We start from the raw sequence: 20,822 nt of genomic DNA, 5'->3' as shown, positions 1-20,822 counted from the left end.
CCCCCCCCCCCCTTACCTCTCCCTCGTCATCCTTTATTCAAAAGCCAGGAACTTTTTCAAAGGGAACCAGCGAGTGTCTCCGTCTCAATTTATAAGCTAAAGTAAAAATTATTAAAGAACACGTTTAATTTCTACGTTCATTGAATCAGAGAGTCAAATCGTTAGATCAGCTCGAGTCGTCTATTTCGCAGGTAATAATTTGGTCTTAAATTATCCGAGTATCGTTCACAAGTATTTCTGGCTATGACCTTAAGGCAGAGGGGTCCCGGTAAAATAAAGCTACATTTTATACATGTGTGCTATATATAAACAGCCGTATATATAGTTAGGGGCCATAAAACGGCTTTATTAATAGAGCCATTAATATTCGCATGGTAGGTCAACGTACGTGATTCATTCGATACTTGTTCAGGGTCTTATTCTCAATTTCAGTTTTACCCATGACCGATAGACCACCCCGTATACATGCATGTATATATATATCTTCAGTAACGCTCTTCTATACTTGTTTATATATACTCCGTGACGTAATATCAGCAATGTGAATGAGCCTTAAGTGTGACAGAAATGTCGTCCTCGTCTCTTATGAATATTCATTTAGAATTACCGTAGCCCACCGTGGAAGTTCTGGAGAATTTCTGTCATCCGTAACGAAGGACATCCGCGAATTAAATGGAGGCCGGTGCCGGGCTTCTGGATTGATAAACGTTAATTGTAAATCCGCTCGAGTTTGACGTACCTCATATCCGATAATGGCCGTGTCAATGCGAATCGACAGAACGGTCAGATGTATTATCTGTATGAATAGATCGTGGAATCACTATAAATAATCTTTCTCTCGCATTAATCGAAGCATCGTGTGTACCAGGCTATTACGATATAATGCGTAAATGAGTATTCGCTTTATATATATACTAAAGAGTTGTCGAGTCTGTCAGCCATAGAGTTTAAAGTATACACGATATCGCGAGTGGAGGATCGAATCTACCACTGGGGCGTTGACACATTTAGATTGATGCTGAAAGGGAACCCCTGTAAAATGATATCTACTCCTAGGGCACTGACGTGGGAATGATAATTAACTGTATAATTAATACCATTAGCGCTCGCCCGTTTTCCACCCTTCATGTGAAAAACCATAAAACTTACCCTATACACGTATCACGGTTACCATGATATGGAATTGAGACTGGTATAATTTTTATTACGTATTTGTTTTTTTTTTTTTTTTCTTTACTTTCGTTATCCAACGAGGGTAAATTAATCGTAGCTCTGTCTCTCGACCACCCCCTTTATTCTCTATTTACTTAATTTTATCTCCTACCCTCGTTGCACGAACATCGATTAGCCCAACGTCCCGTCACGCACTAAACTCCCACCTTTTACGTCTTTCAGACCTTTAAGGGATGTTTTATGGGACCACCCCTATTACTATAACCCAACGATCATGTTTTCAAGGGACGTATTGTACGTAATTGCGCATGTGGCTTACCTTCTCTGCGTATAGGATAGGTACAGTTTATGCTCTTGCATAGATTTTCGGCAACAGGCTTTCAGCAACAGGCTGGCAATTCAGTCAAGAGAGAGAGAGAGAGAGGAGAAATTTTCTAATATAGAGAAGTAGTCGAGACTGAATGTATGTGGAGAACCAGAATGGAGATTCTGGAGGATGAGGTTTAGGATGAGTATGAGAAGGTGGAAAATCTCATTCAATATTGTTGGTTTGCATCGTCGATGAGTCTTCAATGATATATCTGTAAACATATATATAGCTATAGTATATGTATAAACTTGTCAAATGGTATTTATGAGGACGTGTGGCACTCACAACGGCAAGCCGATGTGTTTTTTTTTTATAAAAAAGACTATATATATATATATATATATAAACTACGTGTTTCGAGTTCAGAAGCAAAGTGCATCGACTGCCACTGGTTAAATTGTGCTAAATGGCAAGAGCACGTTATCGCCTTCCTAATAAAGACAGGACAATGCCCGACGCGTCATCGTATAACGGTTCGTATTATAATGCATCGGTCAGATCTAACGGGTGTCTCTACCGAATATAAAAAGAATCGTAAGATACCTAGAATCTGTATAAAGGTAAATCAGTGCCATAGGCATAGTAAAGCTATTAGCAATTCCACCGACTAATTAAAAATGTCTGCACGCGATTTCTAGTAGTTCTTCAACCCCTAACATCGCAAACGCGTGACATCACATAATGGTTTTTAATTCCCTTGCGAAAAGTTTAATAGCATAAATTTTTTTAGACGTCCCAATTTTTTTTTTTACATCGATATTGGCATCGTCGAGTAATAATTTGCTGTATAATTGTTATTATTTGACGTCTTTTCCACTAGCGACTAAAGTGGAAAACAAACTCCCTAGGTATACAAAGGGTGGTCCATCGATTTGGAAATCCCCGACAAAGCTTGTTTGTCAATTAGGAATTTCCAAGAGTTTCAGCGAAACTTGGTAAGCGTTTTCCTTGGCTAAATGACGGACTTCGCCGTCAGCGTGGAAACATACTACACGTTGCGTAAATTAGGGGTGGCTCTTGTTTAATTTGGAAACCCCTTCTGTCAGCTGTGTGCCGCTAGTTCTACGTCTATGTATCTATTTGTCTATCTATATATCAGAGCACCACACAGAGTACGTGGTACACATGTTGCACGAGGGACTCCTTGAATGTTTGCATAAATTCGTTGCCCCAAGCCTCAACTTCCAGGTTGAGCAGCCTCCTTCGCTATATCCAGAGCATTCAACATCTTCGCCCGAGTGTGTGGGTACTTACCACTAGCCCACTCCCCGAAGAGAGGAGTATTAGCATGTGCCCCTTGCGATAGTAGAGAGAATAGTAGTCAAGTGGCTTGTCTTATATAGAATAGAGGATAGTCGTGGAATCGAGCGTAGCCATTCGTAAACATGGGTACGAATCCCTAAACTCCGGAAAGGTATGGGAATTAAGGGTCGGCGGTTTAGGGGATGAAGAAAAGCTTTTGAAAGATGGCGAAGGCCACTTGCCGTTTGGACCTGAGTCAAGTAACCTGTAGTTGGTGGGCTATTTCGTTTTGAGAAAGATGAGCAGTGTTTGTTGGATTTTTACGACGATCACGTATGTCTCTCTCTTACGCACGTTAACGCCAATAAGCGTGTCTCTCTCGCACTCGCGGAAGGTATAGGAAAATAAAAAAATTCAAGGCACACTACCCTTCTTCTTCGTCAGATATACTTCGACCGCGTAAACTTCACTTTTATTATTGAGGAAATATACGTGAAATTTTCATTAATTATTGCACTTAATTAATTCGCGTTTCATATACTTCTTCCAACCAACTCTATATATGTTGTAGGTATACTTGAGTTAATAGGAACCATCCTGCGTATGAATTTTATATCTATTTGTTGCGAGCGCCTTTTAATTAGCCAAAGACCCGCTTAGCGACCCTCACATACGCCGAGTGGCTGACTTGCGTGTACGAAATATATGTGTATCGTATACACAGTTTGTAATGCAGGTATAGTACAATGCAGAAATTTACTCACGTGGAACGAGTACCGGAGTATATATATATATAAGCAAACCGTTATCGTAGTCAACAATACAAATTTAGTGAGGTCTTACGGGGTCAGTTGTTACGTGAATACTGGTTTTCTTGAATAACCTCATCAAACGATACTATTCCTCGTTTGGGAGCCGGTAACCCCATTACGTATTCTGAAGAATGGGGGTTGACCATATGGGGACCAGTAGATATATTTGTATAAACCTGTATTAACACAGTCGAGATATTTTTTGATTTCATGTTTTTTTTTTTAAATAAAGAAATCTAATGCAAATGAGGTAGGTGGAGTCAGTCACTGTTTGTATGTAAATATAGAGACCGATGACTCTGCTCTGGATGCTATAGAGAAAAAATAAGAGGGTTCGCTAACAGGACCAACCCCATGGACCACCATGGTTAACCATACGGCTCGTCCCGCTAATAGAAGCCGAGTCGAAGGCAAATAAAGGGTTCGGGTTTTAAGGCCGTTGACACGCCCGCATATGAGTATAGATATACACGCTGTGTATTAGCTAGCCAGGAGTAGCATTAAAAATGACTTTTCGTGTCACTGAATAAATAATTAGTAAAATTAGGGTACCACTGTGCTGCACGGTGTATATGATGAATGTATGGTTAATATATACTATACGTTGCATACCGCAGAATGAAGGAAATGAGAACCCGTGAACGCATCTGGATGTATATCATAGCGGTGGAGAGGAGGGTATATATATATATAAATCAAGGAAAAAGAAGTTAAAGGGTTGACTGACGTTAAAAGAAATTGAGGAAGATGCACCGTGTCAGCCAGGCTGACGATTCTTATTCGTCTAAAGATATTGGAAACCGCATCCATTCTTATATTCTTTTTTGTCTTATTTCTCTTTTCTTTTATTTATTATTTTCCTCACATTTTATACCCGTCAGACGTTTCCTGCTCGATTATCAGCGACGCGAACAATCGCACGGTTCGGAACGCGAAATTTATTTGTTTCGCTCGTTACGTCATTGACACGTATACCTATATACGGAGATGATACGAAATATTACAAAATAATTATAAGTCAATATAAAAAAAATAATAATTTGTATCGTAACAAAAATAAAATTTTTCATCTGCAAATTTATTAGCATTCACGGCACTTTGGTCGCTGCAAATTATTTGCACTGTAGTTTGCGACAGGATTTAATGCATATCCCATACATGATGCAATATTGCCTGCTCTGTAATGCTCTCAAAATCGATATACATATATTGTAACCTTATTCGCACGATACGGTTCTCCGGATCGTGCCAGAAAGGCGGGTTCGAGCCAGAATCGACTGTTAGGAATTTAGGAAAAATATCAGGCGGAACAAATGAAAGTGAGATTTTGTTTTACAAATTACAAAAGAAAAATATATTATACTACAACGGAATACCATCTGTGTTAGTGCAGGTTCAGCCTTGAGAATGCTGGATGTTAGTAAGCGAAGAATAGATATGTACGCAAGCGGAAAGTAAGAATGATTATAAATGAGATATACAAATGATTAGTGTTCGGAAAGTAATTGTATAAATATGGTTGTTACACGCAGTTTACCTATACGATATGTCTGACGGAAATCGTAGGTAAACTTCTAGTCTCGTGTGATTCTATACTGGCTCTTATTTTGATTGTATCAATAAAATATAGAATCGTGTCTGAAAGCAGCCTCCGACCAGCGGAATTTGATTACAGAGTTGACTCGTTAAAATATATGCGTCGTGCTGTTGAGCAGTTTTCCATAAGGGAACTCGTGATCACAGGTAGACGTGGTCCTATCTAAAACAACGTTGCTATCTTGGCGAGGTGAGAAGTCTCATTCGCAACGTAGCTAGTTGTGCAAGTTTTTAAATAAAATTAGGATGGCATGTGTAGCGGAAACGGCACAATGATCAAGCGTTTCAAAGTGACGGCCCAACTGAAATGCAAAGATTGATTCTACCTGGCAGAAGAGACGGTTTGCTCCCTACCCGAGACGGTTTGCTCGATTACAAGAGTAGAAGTACCTCTAGATATGATGGTCAAGTGGGACGGTTTGCCCGCTTGCCCGAGACGGTTTGCTCGTTTACCTTACTAAAGGTAAGCTAGCTAGCTCAGGTGATAGAATGCTCGAGTCGCGAAATGTCGCCGTTTATATACCCATCAACGGTAGGCCAGGGGGCCTGAGAGGTGCGGAAGAATTGAGCGTCGCGATGCCTACGAATTGTTATTACTTGATATCTAAGGTTGTTCGGGTTAGCGGGATCTTATTATTACCGCGATACAAATATCCTCGGATGTATACGTTACAATATATAATACACTTATGCACTTGAATATAATTTATATACTTTCAATAAAGACCTTTCAGAGTTCTGATTTAACGAAACACGTGAAAATTAGCATCCGACTAATTAATGCCTACAGATTTAATTGTTATCTCAGCCATGCCCGTTACGCTCTCTAATCTCAAGATGCAGCATCCTTCCTGCTGGCAACTTTCTACGGCAGCATCCTGCGCTCTGGTACAGTTCCTACAAATCTTAGACAAACAAAACCATGCTAAACACTTGCGAGCACAATATTCGCGCGAATAAAGTCAGGGCCGTTGAGTGTTACGTAGATAGAAATCCATGACGTTATCAGTAGGACTTTGACACTAATACCGTAATTATCTATACCGACGTAATCAGTAAAAATAAATACGTTGCATTGTTCCTCGCATGGGTGCATTACGTGAGAACATGACGTCATACTAGCGCAAGGATAATTTACGTTAAGGAGAATACGGGGAGAGTACTCGTACTGGCATGTATATTTACATGCATATGCATTCTTATGTGCACATGGGTACTTATATACTTGTACGTTCACGGAAGCGTAAAGATATAGGAAGTGGCGTGCACGTTGCAGCAGCGCTGTAGGTGGAAGTTGTAAGGAAGTTCGGGATGAGAGAAGAGCGCGCGAGCGTTAAGATAAGAAAATTACGTAGGAAAGAAAAGGCAGCTTCTCTAGTATGCATTTATGAGTTTAAAAAAAAAAAAGAACATATAAATCTCTTTATCCCGGTGGACGTACTTGGGAACCCGTATATGTATACATATATACTTAGCGATGCACAAGTGTTATTAGCCTCGTTCTATAGCGTGTAACTGAGGTAGCGCGTGGTTTAAAATGAGTCCAAGTCGTTGGAAGGTTAAGGGATGGAATTAATTAGGAAGGCCTAAGCATGCAGTCGCCAGTCACCATTGGGGTTGAAGTGAAAACACAGGGGTAGGTAAAAGACAAATTACAGTAAACTCGGGCCGTGTTGAGTGTCTAGATATGGGTCGGTGAGGTTAGGGTGAGAATCAGGGGTGGGCAAGTAAGCGAGTGTGTATATCGGAGAGAGAGAGAGAGAGAGGGAGAGAAAAGGAGTTAGAGTGAGAGTAGGAGAGAAAGAGGGAATCAGCTTTGAAAAATATAAATCCAGATCTTTGACTCTTTCCGTTTCCTTATGCAATCTATTGCTAACGCTACCTTATCTATGAGCTTAGGTATGCAAATGCGGGGCAGTTTGCCGTAAGGATTTGCATAGAGCATCAGGGCGCCGTATAAAGGCCCGTGTCTAGGCATAATCTCGAGGCTGAAAGTCGTATTCTATACCCTTCATGCTGCATTCGTTATTACACTGTACACAGTATTATTGAATTGCATTAAAGACGAGGGTGATAACGGGGCAACGAGACGCGGTTGTTGATTCTGAGGAAGTAATATATTAATAAGAGCAAAATTATATCGATCGTATTAATTAATCGGTTAATAGGCAGGGTGGGGTCACGATGACTTTTTATTCTTCGAAGAACGATTTGAGTAACCGATTGACGGCCTATCCCAGTTAGGTATTAGACAGTCGAGTAGACAGCTGTTTGGTTATATATAACGTAACCTCTATATATCTATAGAGTCTCGAGTCTATATATAGTACGTCGCTAGACACGTATATAATACTATAGTTTATAGCAAAAGGGCGCGCCCACTCTTTATACGGGTATTTTTTTCTCACAGCACACCTGCAACTTTTCGATTAACTTTCATGACTCGCTAAGGGCTGTCCTTAGCCTCATTGACAGGATAAAAACAGGAAATTCACCAGTATCCTGTTCTGATCTTTTTTCTTTTTTGTCGATTGATCTTTTAATGGCACGACATTAATATGGCTCACGACCATCCCCCCTGTTCGTTCAATATCATTGGCCTCTTTCGAATCATTGAAAATATTTACATTGCCAATTGCATTTATGCTTCCGGTATCCGAACGCCAGATGGCGAGTGTCACTCAGCTTTTTTAAATTCTATCTTTAACGCCAGGCGTGAGCGTCGTTAGCGATGCTGATTTTTTAAAGATTTATGAAAACTGTGAGATATATCTGATCGGTTTAGTAGCTCGGCATAGGTCTTCTTGTCAGAGCTTTGGCCCGCCGGCGTGTAATTCTGGTACCGTTATAGGACTCTAGTGATATATAGGTATATTACCCAGGTGGAAACAGAGGTGGTACAGATTGTAACGCGTACCCAGCATCAATCCAGTAATTAGTACCCAGTCCCGTGGACAACCTAGCAATTAGGAGAGGAACGTAGCACTGGGTCCTGGGAGCCGGGTGAATCCTCACGGGTGTGTCCTTCCGCCGTTAAAAGGAGTTCCGACTTCCGCCGCGTGAAACTTTACTAAAGAATTAATAGGTGGGAAGTGTAGTAGATGGTATATATAGGTACATAAGTATAGAGGCATATATCATACAGGGAAATTAAAGCAGATACAGCGTAAAGGCTGGAATAATAAAAATACAAAGGAGCCAAATTGGCCTAACGCGGAGTAACGTCGAGCGTTAACGATCTGAAAATGTAAAGGTGACATCACACCGTGGCACTAAACGCAAACCCACGCTTCTAAAATGGCCCACGTGCTTACTTGTATTTTATTCTTTTCACTTTATTTTTATTATACCTCCGTCCCTCTGTTTCTCTCTCTCTCTCTCTCTCTCTCTCTCTCTCCCATATCTCTAATCCGCTTTGAAATTCTCTCGCGTTTCTAGTCCAGCATATTTACGTGAATACGGAACAGCGATATTTCACTGACGGTTCGTTGAATTCCGTCGAAACTCGGCCACGCCCGACTGTATACCGGTTAACTCCCGTCCGCCTATATTTTCCTCGGTTTTCCCGATTCTTTTTATTCTACCGACCAGGACTTCGCGACGCGTCGCTACTCTCTCTATCTCTTTCACTTTTTTGAGATCGAAGACAATGCCAGCATTGTCCTAATAATTGGACGGAAACAGAGTGAAAATGTATTCGTGGCTCGCGTTCTGCACCTCCTCGAGAGGCTATTGTGCAAGAGTGCATCATCGGCCGACGTGCGCTGTGCAATTAAATGTCCGGCATATATACATATATACGGATACGTGTAAAAGGAGGGTTCGGAAGATTCAGGCAGAAAGTTTAGGGATTTGGAGGCATGTATGGAAGTGCATACTGCACCACTGGTACCAGCATGAGCAAAAATAACCTTAGGTTAGGAAAATTAAAGATGGCCGAGTAACCTTATGTCGAGATGACGACTCGCTGTACGAGTCTAATTAAGGCGGTTTCTCATGTGCCACTAGTTGACTTGTAATTATGATGCGACGTCACTCATGAAAATTTCGTAGTTTCTCTCTCACACACATACTGCCCCCCCCCCCCGTTTTCCCTCGTAAACCATATTCACAACACATCGTATCTTAAATAACTGCTCTGTTCTCTATACGGCGATGCCGTTCACCTCTATTTTCAGACCTGATGTATTTCTCTGTGAAACACGTCCTCTCTCCACTTCGCACTCCTTTCACCGCGCCAGCTCTGTCTCGCTCTGCCACGATTAAAATTAATATCCGGTTTCTCGTCTGGCGCGAATATTCCTATGAAACGTGCGATTTCATGGATGCCGTATTAAATCGAAAACGTGACACCTCAGAACGGGTACCTTATAGACCTAACCTGCAATTATGAACTTCAGGTTGGTACGTAGGCTGCAGACGTACGTAAGTTAGCCTATACCTACATGTTAAGAGGATCCAAAGGGATTTGAAAATTGTAAGTCACGACTGGTATATTTATTTACATTAAAGTATTATTAAATGGAATATTTCTTTTTTATAACATATACAAACTTCACATGTATAGATATATGTATTAGGGTATAGGGTATATGTAAATTGGTGACGTGGCCCTATAATTACTCTGCAGGATTATATGCACTTTTTCAAGAGTGCACTTGAGATTTCGAGTGCAGTACCAGTCGGTGATATTATTGTGTGCGATCAGGAGAGGGAGGAGCAAGAGAGAGATCTATAGGATGCAGTCGCTCGAGTGCAAGCCACTCGAGGGAACTTCTAATAACTTAATAGATAAAGGCAAACGTTATCGGGGTTCAGGATGAGTAGGAGGAGGATGCTGAGAGTAGAGAGGAGCAGACCAGACACGGGCTAGAAACTTTTCTGATTTCCTAGGAAGGAGTTTTGCTTCTTCGAACGCCATTTTTTTCTCGTTTCTCAGTTTTTTTTTTTATTTTTTTTTTTATCGATATTTTATACACCCTCTATATCGTAGTTGATATAATAACTATATCTGGATATTATGCGAAACTCGTTAACTAGTTGGATTAGGTAGGGATTTCTTAACGTAACCGGGTACGTCTCAGCTTGGATGATCTTTTCGAATGTTATTCGAATTTTGATATACTCTGCAAATGACGTAATCTTAATGTGATTTTATTCTTAAGTAATCGAAAAATATATTCAATTATCTTGGTATCTTTGTATCCGAGGGGAAGGAAAGCTTAATCATTTGTTTTTTTCACGATAGCTAGCTTTTCTTCGGCATCCCTTCAATATCCAACGGTCCAATAGCGCATGCACGCGGAGACTGATGCATTCTAGATATTTTCGAAGAATTTCATTTAAAAGTTTCGTACGAGAGTATCTCAGCGACAAGATTTCACGGATAGCATTACCAAGGTATCGACTTCCGGTTTAAAATGCCCTGTACAATCAATCTTTTGGAACACGGTGTTTTATCGTTAGATAAAATTATTTAAGAAATTAGTGTTGAAAATTCAAAAAGTACCAATCACACGAATTACTTGACACAGGGTATATTGAAAGTATACTTGGTAAACGTAGTTCGACTACTGTTGGTTAGCGTCAAGCGCCTTGCAAATTGTGGGAAATCGAGCGAAAATAAAGTACTCGACGGTTTCGCCGTTGGTGGAGTTTGAAGTTTAAAAAAAATTTATTTCGTGGTCAATTCGATAGCTGCTACAGGATTCCATTATACTTAACGAACTCACATATGCATGCGCATCGTAGGTCAGTGATAACGAATCGATTTCATTGGATCAAAGTGTATCGAGTTAGTAATTAATTCTCGGTTAATTAACGTCCTTTCCCTCCAGTGGTTTGAAAAAAAAAAAGTCGAACGAACGAAGTGACAGGTCTACCTATGATCATTATTTGGTGTGATAAAATTGGAAAAAAAAATGGCAAACTCACTGCACCCTTAGACGGGTACATAACTGGCATCCATTGGTTTAAAGTTATGAGAGGCGTCGCTGCCATATCTCGCTTGAATTTTATGTTTGCCGAGAGAGCCGCGAACCAGCTATGGCGCTGGGGGCGCGCGAGGGTGTTACGAAGTTTTAATGGCACGCAAACACGAGCGGAAACGGTCGGCCGACTGAAAGTTCCTACCGAAAAATAGAAGGCGATGGGCGGTATTATGCAACTTTCCACTTGGGAGAATAATTTTTCAAAGGTCCTCTAACTGTCTCTCTTTTTATCTCCCTCTCGCTCCCCTCATCGCCTCTCTTCAATATATATAGTTTCAACCGGGAGCGTCCCGGCGCGAACGACGCGTTAGCGATGCTCTTCTTTGTTTTACGAGAAAAAGGGTACTAAGGGTAGTATGATGAGAAGGGGGGTTGTGGGGGTTGATATTTTTTTTCCACTCTTTCTTCCTTCACTCCACACTTCCTTCTTTTCGCGAACAGACTCGATTTTATTTTCTTTTTCTTCGCGTCCCTTACCGCCATAACCACCAAAGGAAAAAAGGAATCCGACACCCGGTCCAACCGAGCGAATTTCGCTCGACGGGCCGGTGAGCCGTGTGAAATTTTACAGTGGACTTTTTTCTATTCTTTTAGGACGCCATGGCTCACGTCAAACGATACTTCTTTCTGGTGTGCCTTCTACTTGCGACGGTCCAGGTTATATTTGCCGCCAGTACCAGAGCCAGGAGTAAGAAGAAGACTAAGGATTCTAAGGAGAAGGAAGTCAATGTGTGTGATCTTGATAGGCGGAATACTCCTATGTTTTGTTATTGCGATAACAATCAGATAAGAAACGCATCTGATGTCAACTGTTGGATCTTTGACAACGTCGACGTGAATGATCCTATATGGGAACACTTTAGCTCGCAATTGTACCTCGAGAAACTTACGTTCATCATAAGACACGGGGGTACCTATGGCTCCATACCCACTACTGTACTGGGACAGATGAAGAATCTTCAGAAGATCGGTTTCCAATATGCATCCATACACGAACTCGCTTCACATGCTTTCTCGAATCTCCCAACTGTCGTCGAGATTAATCTCAGTCGGAATATGATTGTCATCCTGAGAAAATACGCTATCGAGAACATGAAGAATCTTACGGTTATCAATTTCGATGAGAATCGCATTGCTGAGATAAACAGGTTAGGATTTAATGTATTGATATGAAAATATTTTAAATATTGCAAAAAATCTTGATTAATTGTATAATTTATAATTTGATTTTTTATTTTCAGGGACGTCTTCGTGAATCTACCAAACCTGAAGCAGTTATTCCTAAACAGAAATAACGTGTCCATTTTACATGACAAAGCATTCAAGGATCTTGGATCACTACAGGAATTGGAGCTGAATGGGAATCAATTGTCTGTACTGACGACAGAGACTTTTTACGGCTTGAGAAATCTTATCAGGCTTGACCTGCGTAGCAATCTCTTATCGATGATCGGTGACAAGACCTTTTTGGAATTGCCAGAATTGCGCTCACTGGAACTTGATCAGAATCAGATCGAATACATATCTGAGAAGGCGCTGGATGGAATGAGAAATTTGAAAAAATTGTGTCTGAGTGAAAATAAATTGGTATCACTGGAACCGGATTTCCTGTCTGGGGCACCTGGTATCAATTTTCTGGATCTTCGTGAAAATGCTCTCAAGACCATGACCTTTGACAATATCAAGCCAATCGTAACCAATCTCTACAACGTGTCCAGTCATTTATATCTCGACGGTGAGTATCGGTATAAAGTCGCATTACCATACAATATCATATCCATTACGTAATCTATAAAGTATGGAAGATACCCAATACGTAACGCTTTTTAATTAAATTAATGAATTTAGAATATCTGTTAATCGTCATACGACGATATGGTTATACTTTCTCGTTATTCCCACGTGGAACGTGATGCCTTGGCGTCTCTTGAAAGACGCATTAAAGCTAGGCGTCGGGACGCCCCCGTGTCTCTCACCTTGAGCATTCAGAGGCTCCGGCTTCAATTTATTAATTTAACCTCGTACATTAACGCCACCCTGTGGAATTCTGCGGGAAGGGGTTTCGTCAAGGGATGCTCGAGACTGGAGGTTCATATACACCGTTCGTGATATCGGCCGATAAGAAGCGACAAAATTAGAGATAAAAAGAGAAGAAAAAAGAAGAAATAACAAACAGCGCCTAAGGCTCGAATTGACACGCGCCTCTTTTTTCATAACAAAATCCATATGAATGGGACATATATGCAGTCACGTGCGGGTGGGCCACACGTCTTGTTAGGGACCCCCTGTCGGCGTGATCCTTGCGTGCGCCAATGCAGTTCCCAATGCACTTTAAGCTAGTCCATATATACACACATATATATATGTAGAGAGAGAGAGAGAGAAAATTCCATACTGTGTACATAGGACACAGCCTATAGGGATTTAAAGAAAGAACTCGTGTCTGAGAGGAAAAATATATATAGGGTCATTCAGGATGATCTTAACGAGTAGCAATACCATTCCATGCTACTCTCTTACAGCAAAGGTTGGGTTAGGCACTCATGGTGTGTTGGTATCACCATAGACTAGCACCATAGAGACATAAACTAGCTTAGATGATCCCATATAAGATATCTAGTTATAGGATACATTATGCCTACTAGTACCTGTATGGCTATATGGTATAGTCACTAGGAAATATACCGGGTGTTCGAGTCGAGATGAATTTGCTGTGGTATACAGAATCCTATAGAATATTCCTATAACTGGACTATATGCTTCTCTCCATTGCGCAATGGAAGTCCTTTATGCGGATCGGACAGGATAAATAGGATTGGATCAGGCTGGAAGCTGCGTTCGTATGATTTACACCCTATTGGGGATTTGCAACGGGATATAATACAGAACTGCAGGCAAGAGCCGCGAGAGAAGTGGGGGGAACTTTTGAAAACCTTTATCATTCTCAATTCAGGAAATATTATTCTCAAATAAATCTCGAGTCCGGTATGTATAAGCAGCTCCGAATATAGATGGAACTTATGGATGAATATTCTAGGCTTGATCTATTCTTTTCTATCGTTCCTTCTGCCTCTGCTCTCAGCGCGCGATAACACTCGCCATCTTAGTATTTGCCGTGCTCTCAGGGATTAATTAACGCTCGGCAAACAAATGAAAATAAATTTCTCAAACCTCATTCACTGTAAATAACAGCCCGCGGTATTTACCAAGAGTCTTCTACCGCGAGAAAGAAGATAAAGAAAAGAGTGTGAATCTTGATTGAAAAGGCTATAAGAATTGTCTCAATTTACACCCAGTAAGCCTCAGCAATCTTTCCGATTGAACGTATGAAAACGCATTTAAGAGAAATATCGTTTCCCTCTCGACTCTCAAGACTCGAATGCAAAAGCAATGTTCCCACGACGTTTGACGCGTTAGGGACGTGAAACTGATCGACACGGACGCCATGTGGCGTTCGAGCATTTTCATTGTGCGTACGGGGTGAGCCGTAAAACAATACGGATCGGCTTTTAATAAATGGGACGGATTACGTCACAGAGACGCGGCGCGAGCGTGAGCGAGTAAGAGAGAGGGCTGGCATACGCGTATCGTACAGGGAGAAAGAGACGGAAGGCAGACTGGGGAGAGGAGAACGATGGTTCGCAAGCAATGAAGTAGACAAGCACACATATATTCGTGTTTGAAACTCAGTGCCGAGTCGCCGTGAAAAAAAAAAAGGAAGCATCTGCCCCTCCGATCCCGCTCGTTTTTCCGGATTAGAATCTGACCTTCCTAATCGCTTTAAACCTCCACCTAATTTATTCCCGGCACGAATTCTAACTCCGCATCTCGTGGCAGGGATGTAGATCTGCAGGAGCTGTCCCTGGCGCACCCTCCCGACCCCTATTGCCATATCGACGCTACGCTCTGGGTTTGCCCTGCTCAATCGATAACAGTCCCACGATCTATTTATTGGATCGTGCATTCCTCAAACAGTCAGGCTGATAGGCACAGAGGGCTGAGAGGTACAGAACCACAGATGGATGGACGGATGGCTGTAAGGGTAGAGGGATGAAAGGGGTAGGTAGGATAGGAGGAGGAAGAAGGAAGGGACGAGAGGGTAGTTGTGCAAGGAGCCATCGTAAAATTGATGCCTCGTAAGGCAATAGTCGGGTGGTTTCGCGACCGCCGAAGGGGGTGAACCCCCTACCCTTGTTCGGGTAGGGGTTGGTTTTAGGGCTGAGGTTCGTCTACGACTTTCCGAGACTCTACAGGCAGCCGGTCTACAGGGTAAACAAACGGGCGATACGTGCGTGCGCGCACACGTGCCTATGGTAATGTATGTGCATCCCTCTGCCCCTTATCTCATCCACCCCTCTTACCTCTTCCATATGTCTACTTCGTGTGTGCGATGTATGTATATGGAATCTTGGGGGCCACAATGCCTCGTTTGATTCGGTATTCGCTAAGGGTAGGTCCGGTTCGGATCTGACGAACCCCTTTCACCACGTTCACTTTCCATATTTTTTTTTGTTATACTTCCCTTCGTAAATATATGTACGTCTGTTAGTATGTCTGGACTGGCTAGGATGTTTTGACGTAATCCCATAACGCGTATTATGCCCGAGTAAACGCTCGCCCTTGGACGAGGGGTCGCAATGAGATGGGGTAGCTACCCTTTAATTGCTTAAAGGTTAGTCTCTGCCGGTGAGAAAGAAACGGTACAGTCCATTTGGAAATTCGGTAGCGGTCGCGTGATATAGAAAATAGTTATATTTATAAATCAAGACTGTAGGCAGTGAATTTTGCTATATTCACACAAAATTCGTGAAGAGTGATACGTGCAGATAGTAGCGTATAACGGGACGTTTCTAGCGCGTACGTTAATTAGTGAACTTTTTTTTTCATTAGTTTTCACAAAAAATACGAGTCGTTAATGTCCTCTTTTTAATTTTATTTCCATACCTTCCCGCCATTCAACGTTACCAATAACTCATAATCACGTGCTGCATTTCAATGGGTAAAAACGAGGCTCTTCGGAATCGAGATGTCACACAGGAAATTACGTGACTCGTAGCAAGAAATTTCCTTACGGTAATTGCAAATTGACTAAATCTCACAGTGATACAAGAAACGATACTCGCGATAAGAATCTCGCACATTCCGAGCCCCGTATATATTTCGATCCTACCAAAACATCATCGAACCGTTTGTATTACATATATTATACATAGCACTCAGCCCAAGCGTACCAGCTGAACATGGTTTTACCATAAGAATCGAATAAGCACCAATTTCAGGTGGTATGTTTCAGGTTAAGCAACCCGGTATACAGTGCTTGGATGAACCGTAGTTTAGTTCCCACTAGCGTAGATACTAAGCCAACGTAATCCTGCATGCACTCTACGGCTACAAGTTCGAAAGTCAAGATGGACGCATCCGCGAGGACTGACGCCCAAGAGAATTTGTCGATTGTCCGAGTTAGTTATTTCATACGGTCAGCACGAAAATTCCCGAGGTGCCTTGGCAATCTGGTAAATAGCTCGTCGGTATTTAACCGTCGGAAATTCCGTTATCGCAGCACACGAAGTTCGGCTGTCAAGTGGTGGACAGGTGAGTGGACGAGTAAGTGCAGAGGGTGCCGACGCGTGGCGCTGGTTACACCGGAAATTTCGGGCTTGCGAGAATTCCGGCCCAGCCCGGCCGTTTGTTGAGGGTGCGCCGTGTACCAGGGCCGGGAATTCAATTTGACGGTTCCATCCGTCTTTGCCGGTGAGAGCGTTTGCCGTCAAGCCTTTGTGCTTACAGCGAGTACCCTACGACCTGCTACTATGTGTAAACGTTTATTAATGCACATAAATCACATAGATACTTGATATAATAACCCCCCGCAGTAGGACGCACTTGGCTTATGGTACTTATCGGCCTTCCCCACCCTAACCTCGTACACTCTTCTCGTTTATTCTAATACTACACATTCTATGCAGATGACTGTACTTTACATATAGATTCTATTGTCGTGTGTATTACACGTGTCGAAGCAACATCAGTTACACTTGCGACGTCTGCTTCAATCTCTGCGGCCCTGTTTCCGAGACGGAGGACTCCTGCGGTAGAAACCGGGTATCTATGTGTTTCAATATGTCTACTTCGCTCAAGTATATAGGGGGATATATAAGCAGCTACATACTTTTAATAGTCAAGTAACGTTGAGTCTGTATTAAATGTAAAAACATAACAGGGTACTTTATTTGAGTATAGTACATGTCTACCTATACTGTATTGAGCAGCAAGGGGTTGGTTTGCGGACAGGGATAAAAATATATCGGATAACTCGAGGACGGAGGGGTTGTTTCTCTTGACTTTTCATTAATTTTTATCACAATTTTTTCAGGGACTCCTACCGGGTAAGCGTCTCTTTTTTTTCCCTTCGGTAGCGTCGCGGCGCAAACGCTTCGAGGGGTGGGTGAGCAGGAGCGAATAAAGGCACCCTCGGTTTTGGTTTTGGCGCGAAAGGTAGATGCTCACCGTCGTAGTTGGCGATGATCATAGTGTCTATATATATATATATATATACATATATACACTATGCAACATATATCTGTGTACAGTAAGGGGATGAGTAGAACAAGGGTAGATGGAATATGAGAGAGAGAGGAGAGAGATAGAGGATTTCGCGGATGCCACGTCTATTCCGTGAGCCGCGCAAGGCAATAATTCTATGATTATTTCATAAGGGCTACCATTTTGAATATGTATGCCTGAAAATTTATAGCTGGCGAGGGTAGCGTAATTGTAGAGTCGCTTCAACTTCGTTGGGACCTACACTCGAGCCGTAGGGATTCGGTACGTAGGTATATATTCCGCTAGCATATTGGGCCCTGTGAATGAGAAACATTAAGGGTGAATGAGAAATATGAATGAGTGAGCTTAGAATATTATAATGATACCAAAACATCCCTTGGCAGAGCCAGAGGCGACCTTTAATTATATTCCCAAGAGTCCCCCTGCCCCTGGATATTCGTCCTCTCTTCGATTGTTACGAATGACGAAATTGTAACAAACTTTATTCTCTCCGTTAAATTTAATTTCTTTTTTCTTCTGTCTCCGCCGGTAGCTAACCTTTGACCCACCAATTTTAACCCCGCAGGCTTCTCGTTGCAGATCGAAATCGTTTCGCTACTTCTTTGTCGTAATGACGAACCCTTGCGGCTCCTCAGCACGACTCTGGATACAATTTTTGAGAAGGGTTCGACGAGGGCTAATGTATATGGGAACAAAAAGAATCAAAACAACCCCCTCGATGCTAACAGGGTAGGCGTGATCGGAGCCCCATACACAATCATTTCTAAGCCAGTTCCGGAATGATGATGATTCACTGTGTGTATATATATATTTATATGGTATAGTCGATTCCAATAACTACGACATGGCGGAGCTTCCTTGGTCTCCGGCCAATCCATTAAAAGCACTTTATTAAATTGACAAATATATGAAATATCATACCCACCCTTGTTTGCGCCTGATCCTCAATGGATCCCATCTAAATTGCCTGGAGTAAGCTTTCCCTTTCAATCTTCAACTTTATTTAGAACTTCAACCCTACGTCCGTGTCCCCACCATGGCTGCCTAGTATTACTATAGATTTATCAAAATTCTCAGCCTGTAATCCTGATACCACAGAATTCTTACGTCTGGTCCACAAGCTCAGGATACGATAGGATCACTGAATTCCCATGGCATCGAAGTACTAGACACATGTATACACATATCAATGCTATTGCAACACTTTGAGCTTCCAAGTGCTCGAAGTACAATATCATTTTACGTCATTATAAATGTACATTCCTGAAAGCAACCTGACTCCCCCGGAGTTCTCTTTAGAAACGGTACAAGGGATCTCCTGGTACGGAGAGGAGGGGAAAAGAAAAAAATAAATGGTTATTTACATAAGCATCTCGGCCGCGCGACTAATTAACAATTAACAGCCATTTTCTCTCGGTACGTAAAACTGCTGCTTCGAGGAGCCCAGGGAAAAGGAGAACGACGCAATTAAGCAGATTGGATGAAGGTTGGTAGGTAAGGTGGGTAGGTACGTAGGTTGTGGATGATCGTCAGGATTTTAAATCTTCGGGCAACACAGGGCGGATTTAATTTAAGATAAAAATTGAAATAATTATACCGCTTTAATCGGGCTATTCCCGAGTACAGATAATTCGAGTCGAGTAGTCATGACTGTAATGGCGTATTTACAAAAGGACCGAACATTAGCAAATTTTCTTTAATTTCAAAATATTCTATATCATATCTCCTATAAAGGGATAAACTCTAGGTTGCTGATTTGATTAACCGTTCTTGACTACCTCGTTACGTAATCCTATATGTAGGTCTCCACGTAATTACGTGATTTATATGTCTGGAAAATACTGCAGTTTAGGGGCAACGAAAAAACCAAAGGAGATACTTTTTTATAGGTTTTCACAACACAAAGATTCACAACGGATACCATCACCATTCATAGCGTCGCGACGCTTCCTCCTTCAATACAGAACAATTTACTACATAGCGGCGGTGGTAAATTCACGCCTTTTAAAACTCACGTCTTGCGGACTACGCAACGCTCAAGTACTGTGTTTTAGGGCCATTTGCATATAACGACCGCGGTAGGTACTTTCCTTGGTTGGCTGTACGGCTAACATAACCTATATGTGCTGTATACTGATTATACCAGCTATGCTAGCTGTGCTTACCATACTGAGTTTACTGATTATATTTGCTACCTAGTTGGTTGTATATATATACATTTATAACCATATAGTGGCCGCTGAAGAATATAAAAAGTATCGAGCGCTCGATTGTGTCACGGGTTCCCGTGAAGCAGGAGTTTACCTGGGACTTCCTGGAATCCATTTGCAAAATGGCAAATTAGCATGGCGACTGTGAATCACGCGGAACGGATGCAGCAAGTCAAGAGGAAGTTGAAAAAAAAAAGTAGAAGAATAAAAAAAAGAACGGCAAACGATAGACCACGAACAAAAAGTCTTTCAGGGATAATGAATTTTTTCTAAAAATTCTTTTACAGTATCGGCAATGGACTGCGGAGGTCTATTGTTTATTTCAGGGAGGTATGCAAATCGGATGGTCGTTGCCAGATCGACCGTCATCCACATTGACTATAGGAGGATCGCAAAGTCAGCCAAATCAGAAATCCCTTTGTGCCACGAAATTGGCCGAGTTATCTTGTTGGATAAACAAAAGCTGATTCGTGCTTCAGCCCCTATTTAGAGCGAAGGATAGGAACGTGCTCCACGGTTGGCTTGTGTCAAACTACCCTTGAGCTTCGGAGACTTGTTAGATTCGGCCGCATATTCCCCACTTTCCATACGTACACACTCATTCCCTGTCATCCCTTCTAACTACCCTCTCGCGCCCCTTTCGAACTCCTTGGCAGAAGATCGCCTGATATATTCTGGTTCGTGTTTAAGGATCGTTCCTATCCAGTACTGAGTAAACGTACAGTTGAGAAACCACCCCCCTATATGCGTACAGAAGCTTAGACACACCTATATCTACTGTTCAGGGATGCTGCGAGAGAAATAAAACACGGGGGTTGCGGATGGTAACTGAGTTTGGCTTTTAGGGCCTGACTTTTCGGGTGGG

At 42.0% G+C, this 20,822-nt stretch overlaps 1 protein-coding gene across 3 annotated transcripts in view; it reads left to right on the top strand.

The window, feature by feature from the left end:
* Positions 1–20,822, top strand: part of LOC107267221 (connectin) — a 45,485-nt gene that overhangs the window by 18,233 nt on the left and 6,430 nt on the right. For 2 of the 3 annotated variants that reach the window (XM_015738639.2, XM_015738640.2), the window contains exons 2-3: positions 11,778–12,331; positions 12,425–12,918. In XM_015738639.2, the coding sequence (XP_015594125.1) occupies positions 11,784–12,331; positions 12,425–12,918 (1,042 nt within the window). In that variant the 5' untranslated portion in view covers positions 11,778–11,783. Of the gene's footprint in view, positions 1–8,657; positions 8,677–11,777; positions 12,332–12,424; positions 12,919–20,822 lie in introns of those variants that run through there. The other variant, XM_025084368.1, reaches the window with a different exon arrangement.

Source organism: Cephus cinctus, unplaced genomic scaffold (assembly GCF_000341935.2).
Source record: "Cephus cinctus unplaced genomic scaffold, Ccin1 Ccin1_scaffold0351, whole genome shotgun sequence".
NCBI classification, from domain to species: domain Eukaryota; kingdom Metazoa; phylum Arthropoda; class Insecta; order Hymenoptera; family Cephidae; genus Cephus; species Cephus cinctus.
This window is presented reverse-complemented; position numbering and strand designations above follow the sequence as displayed.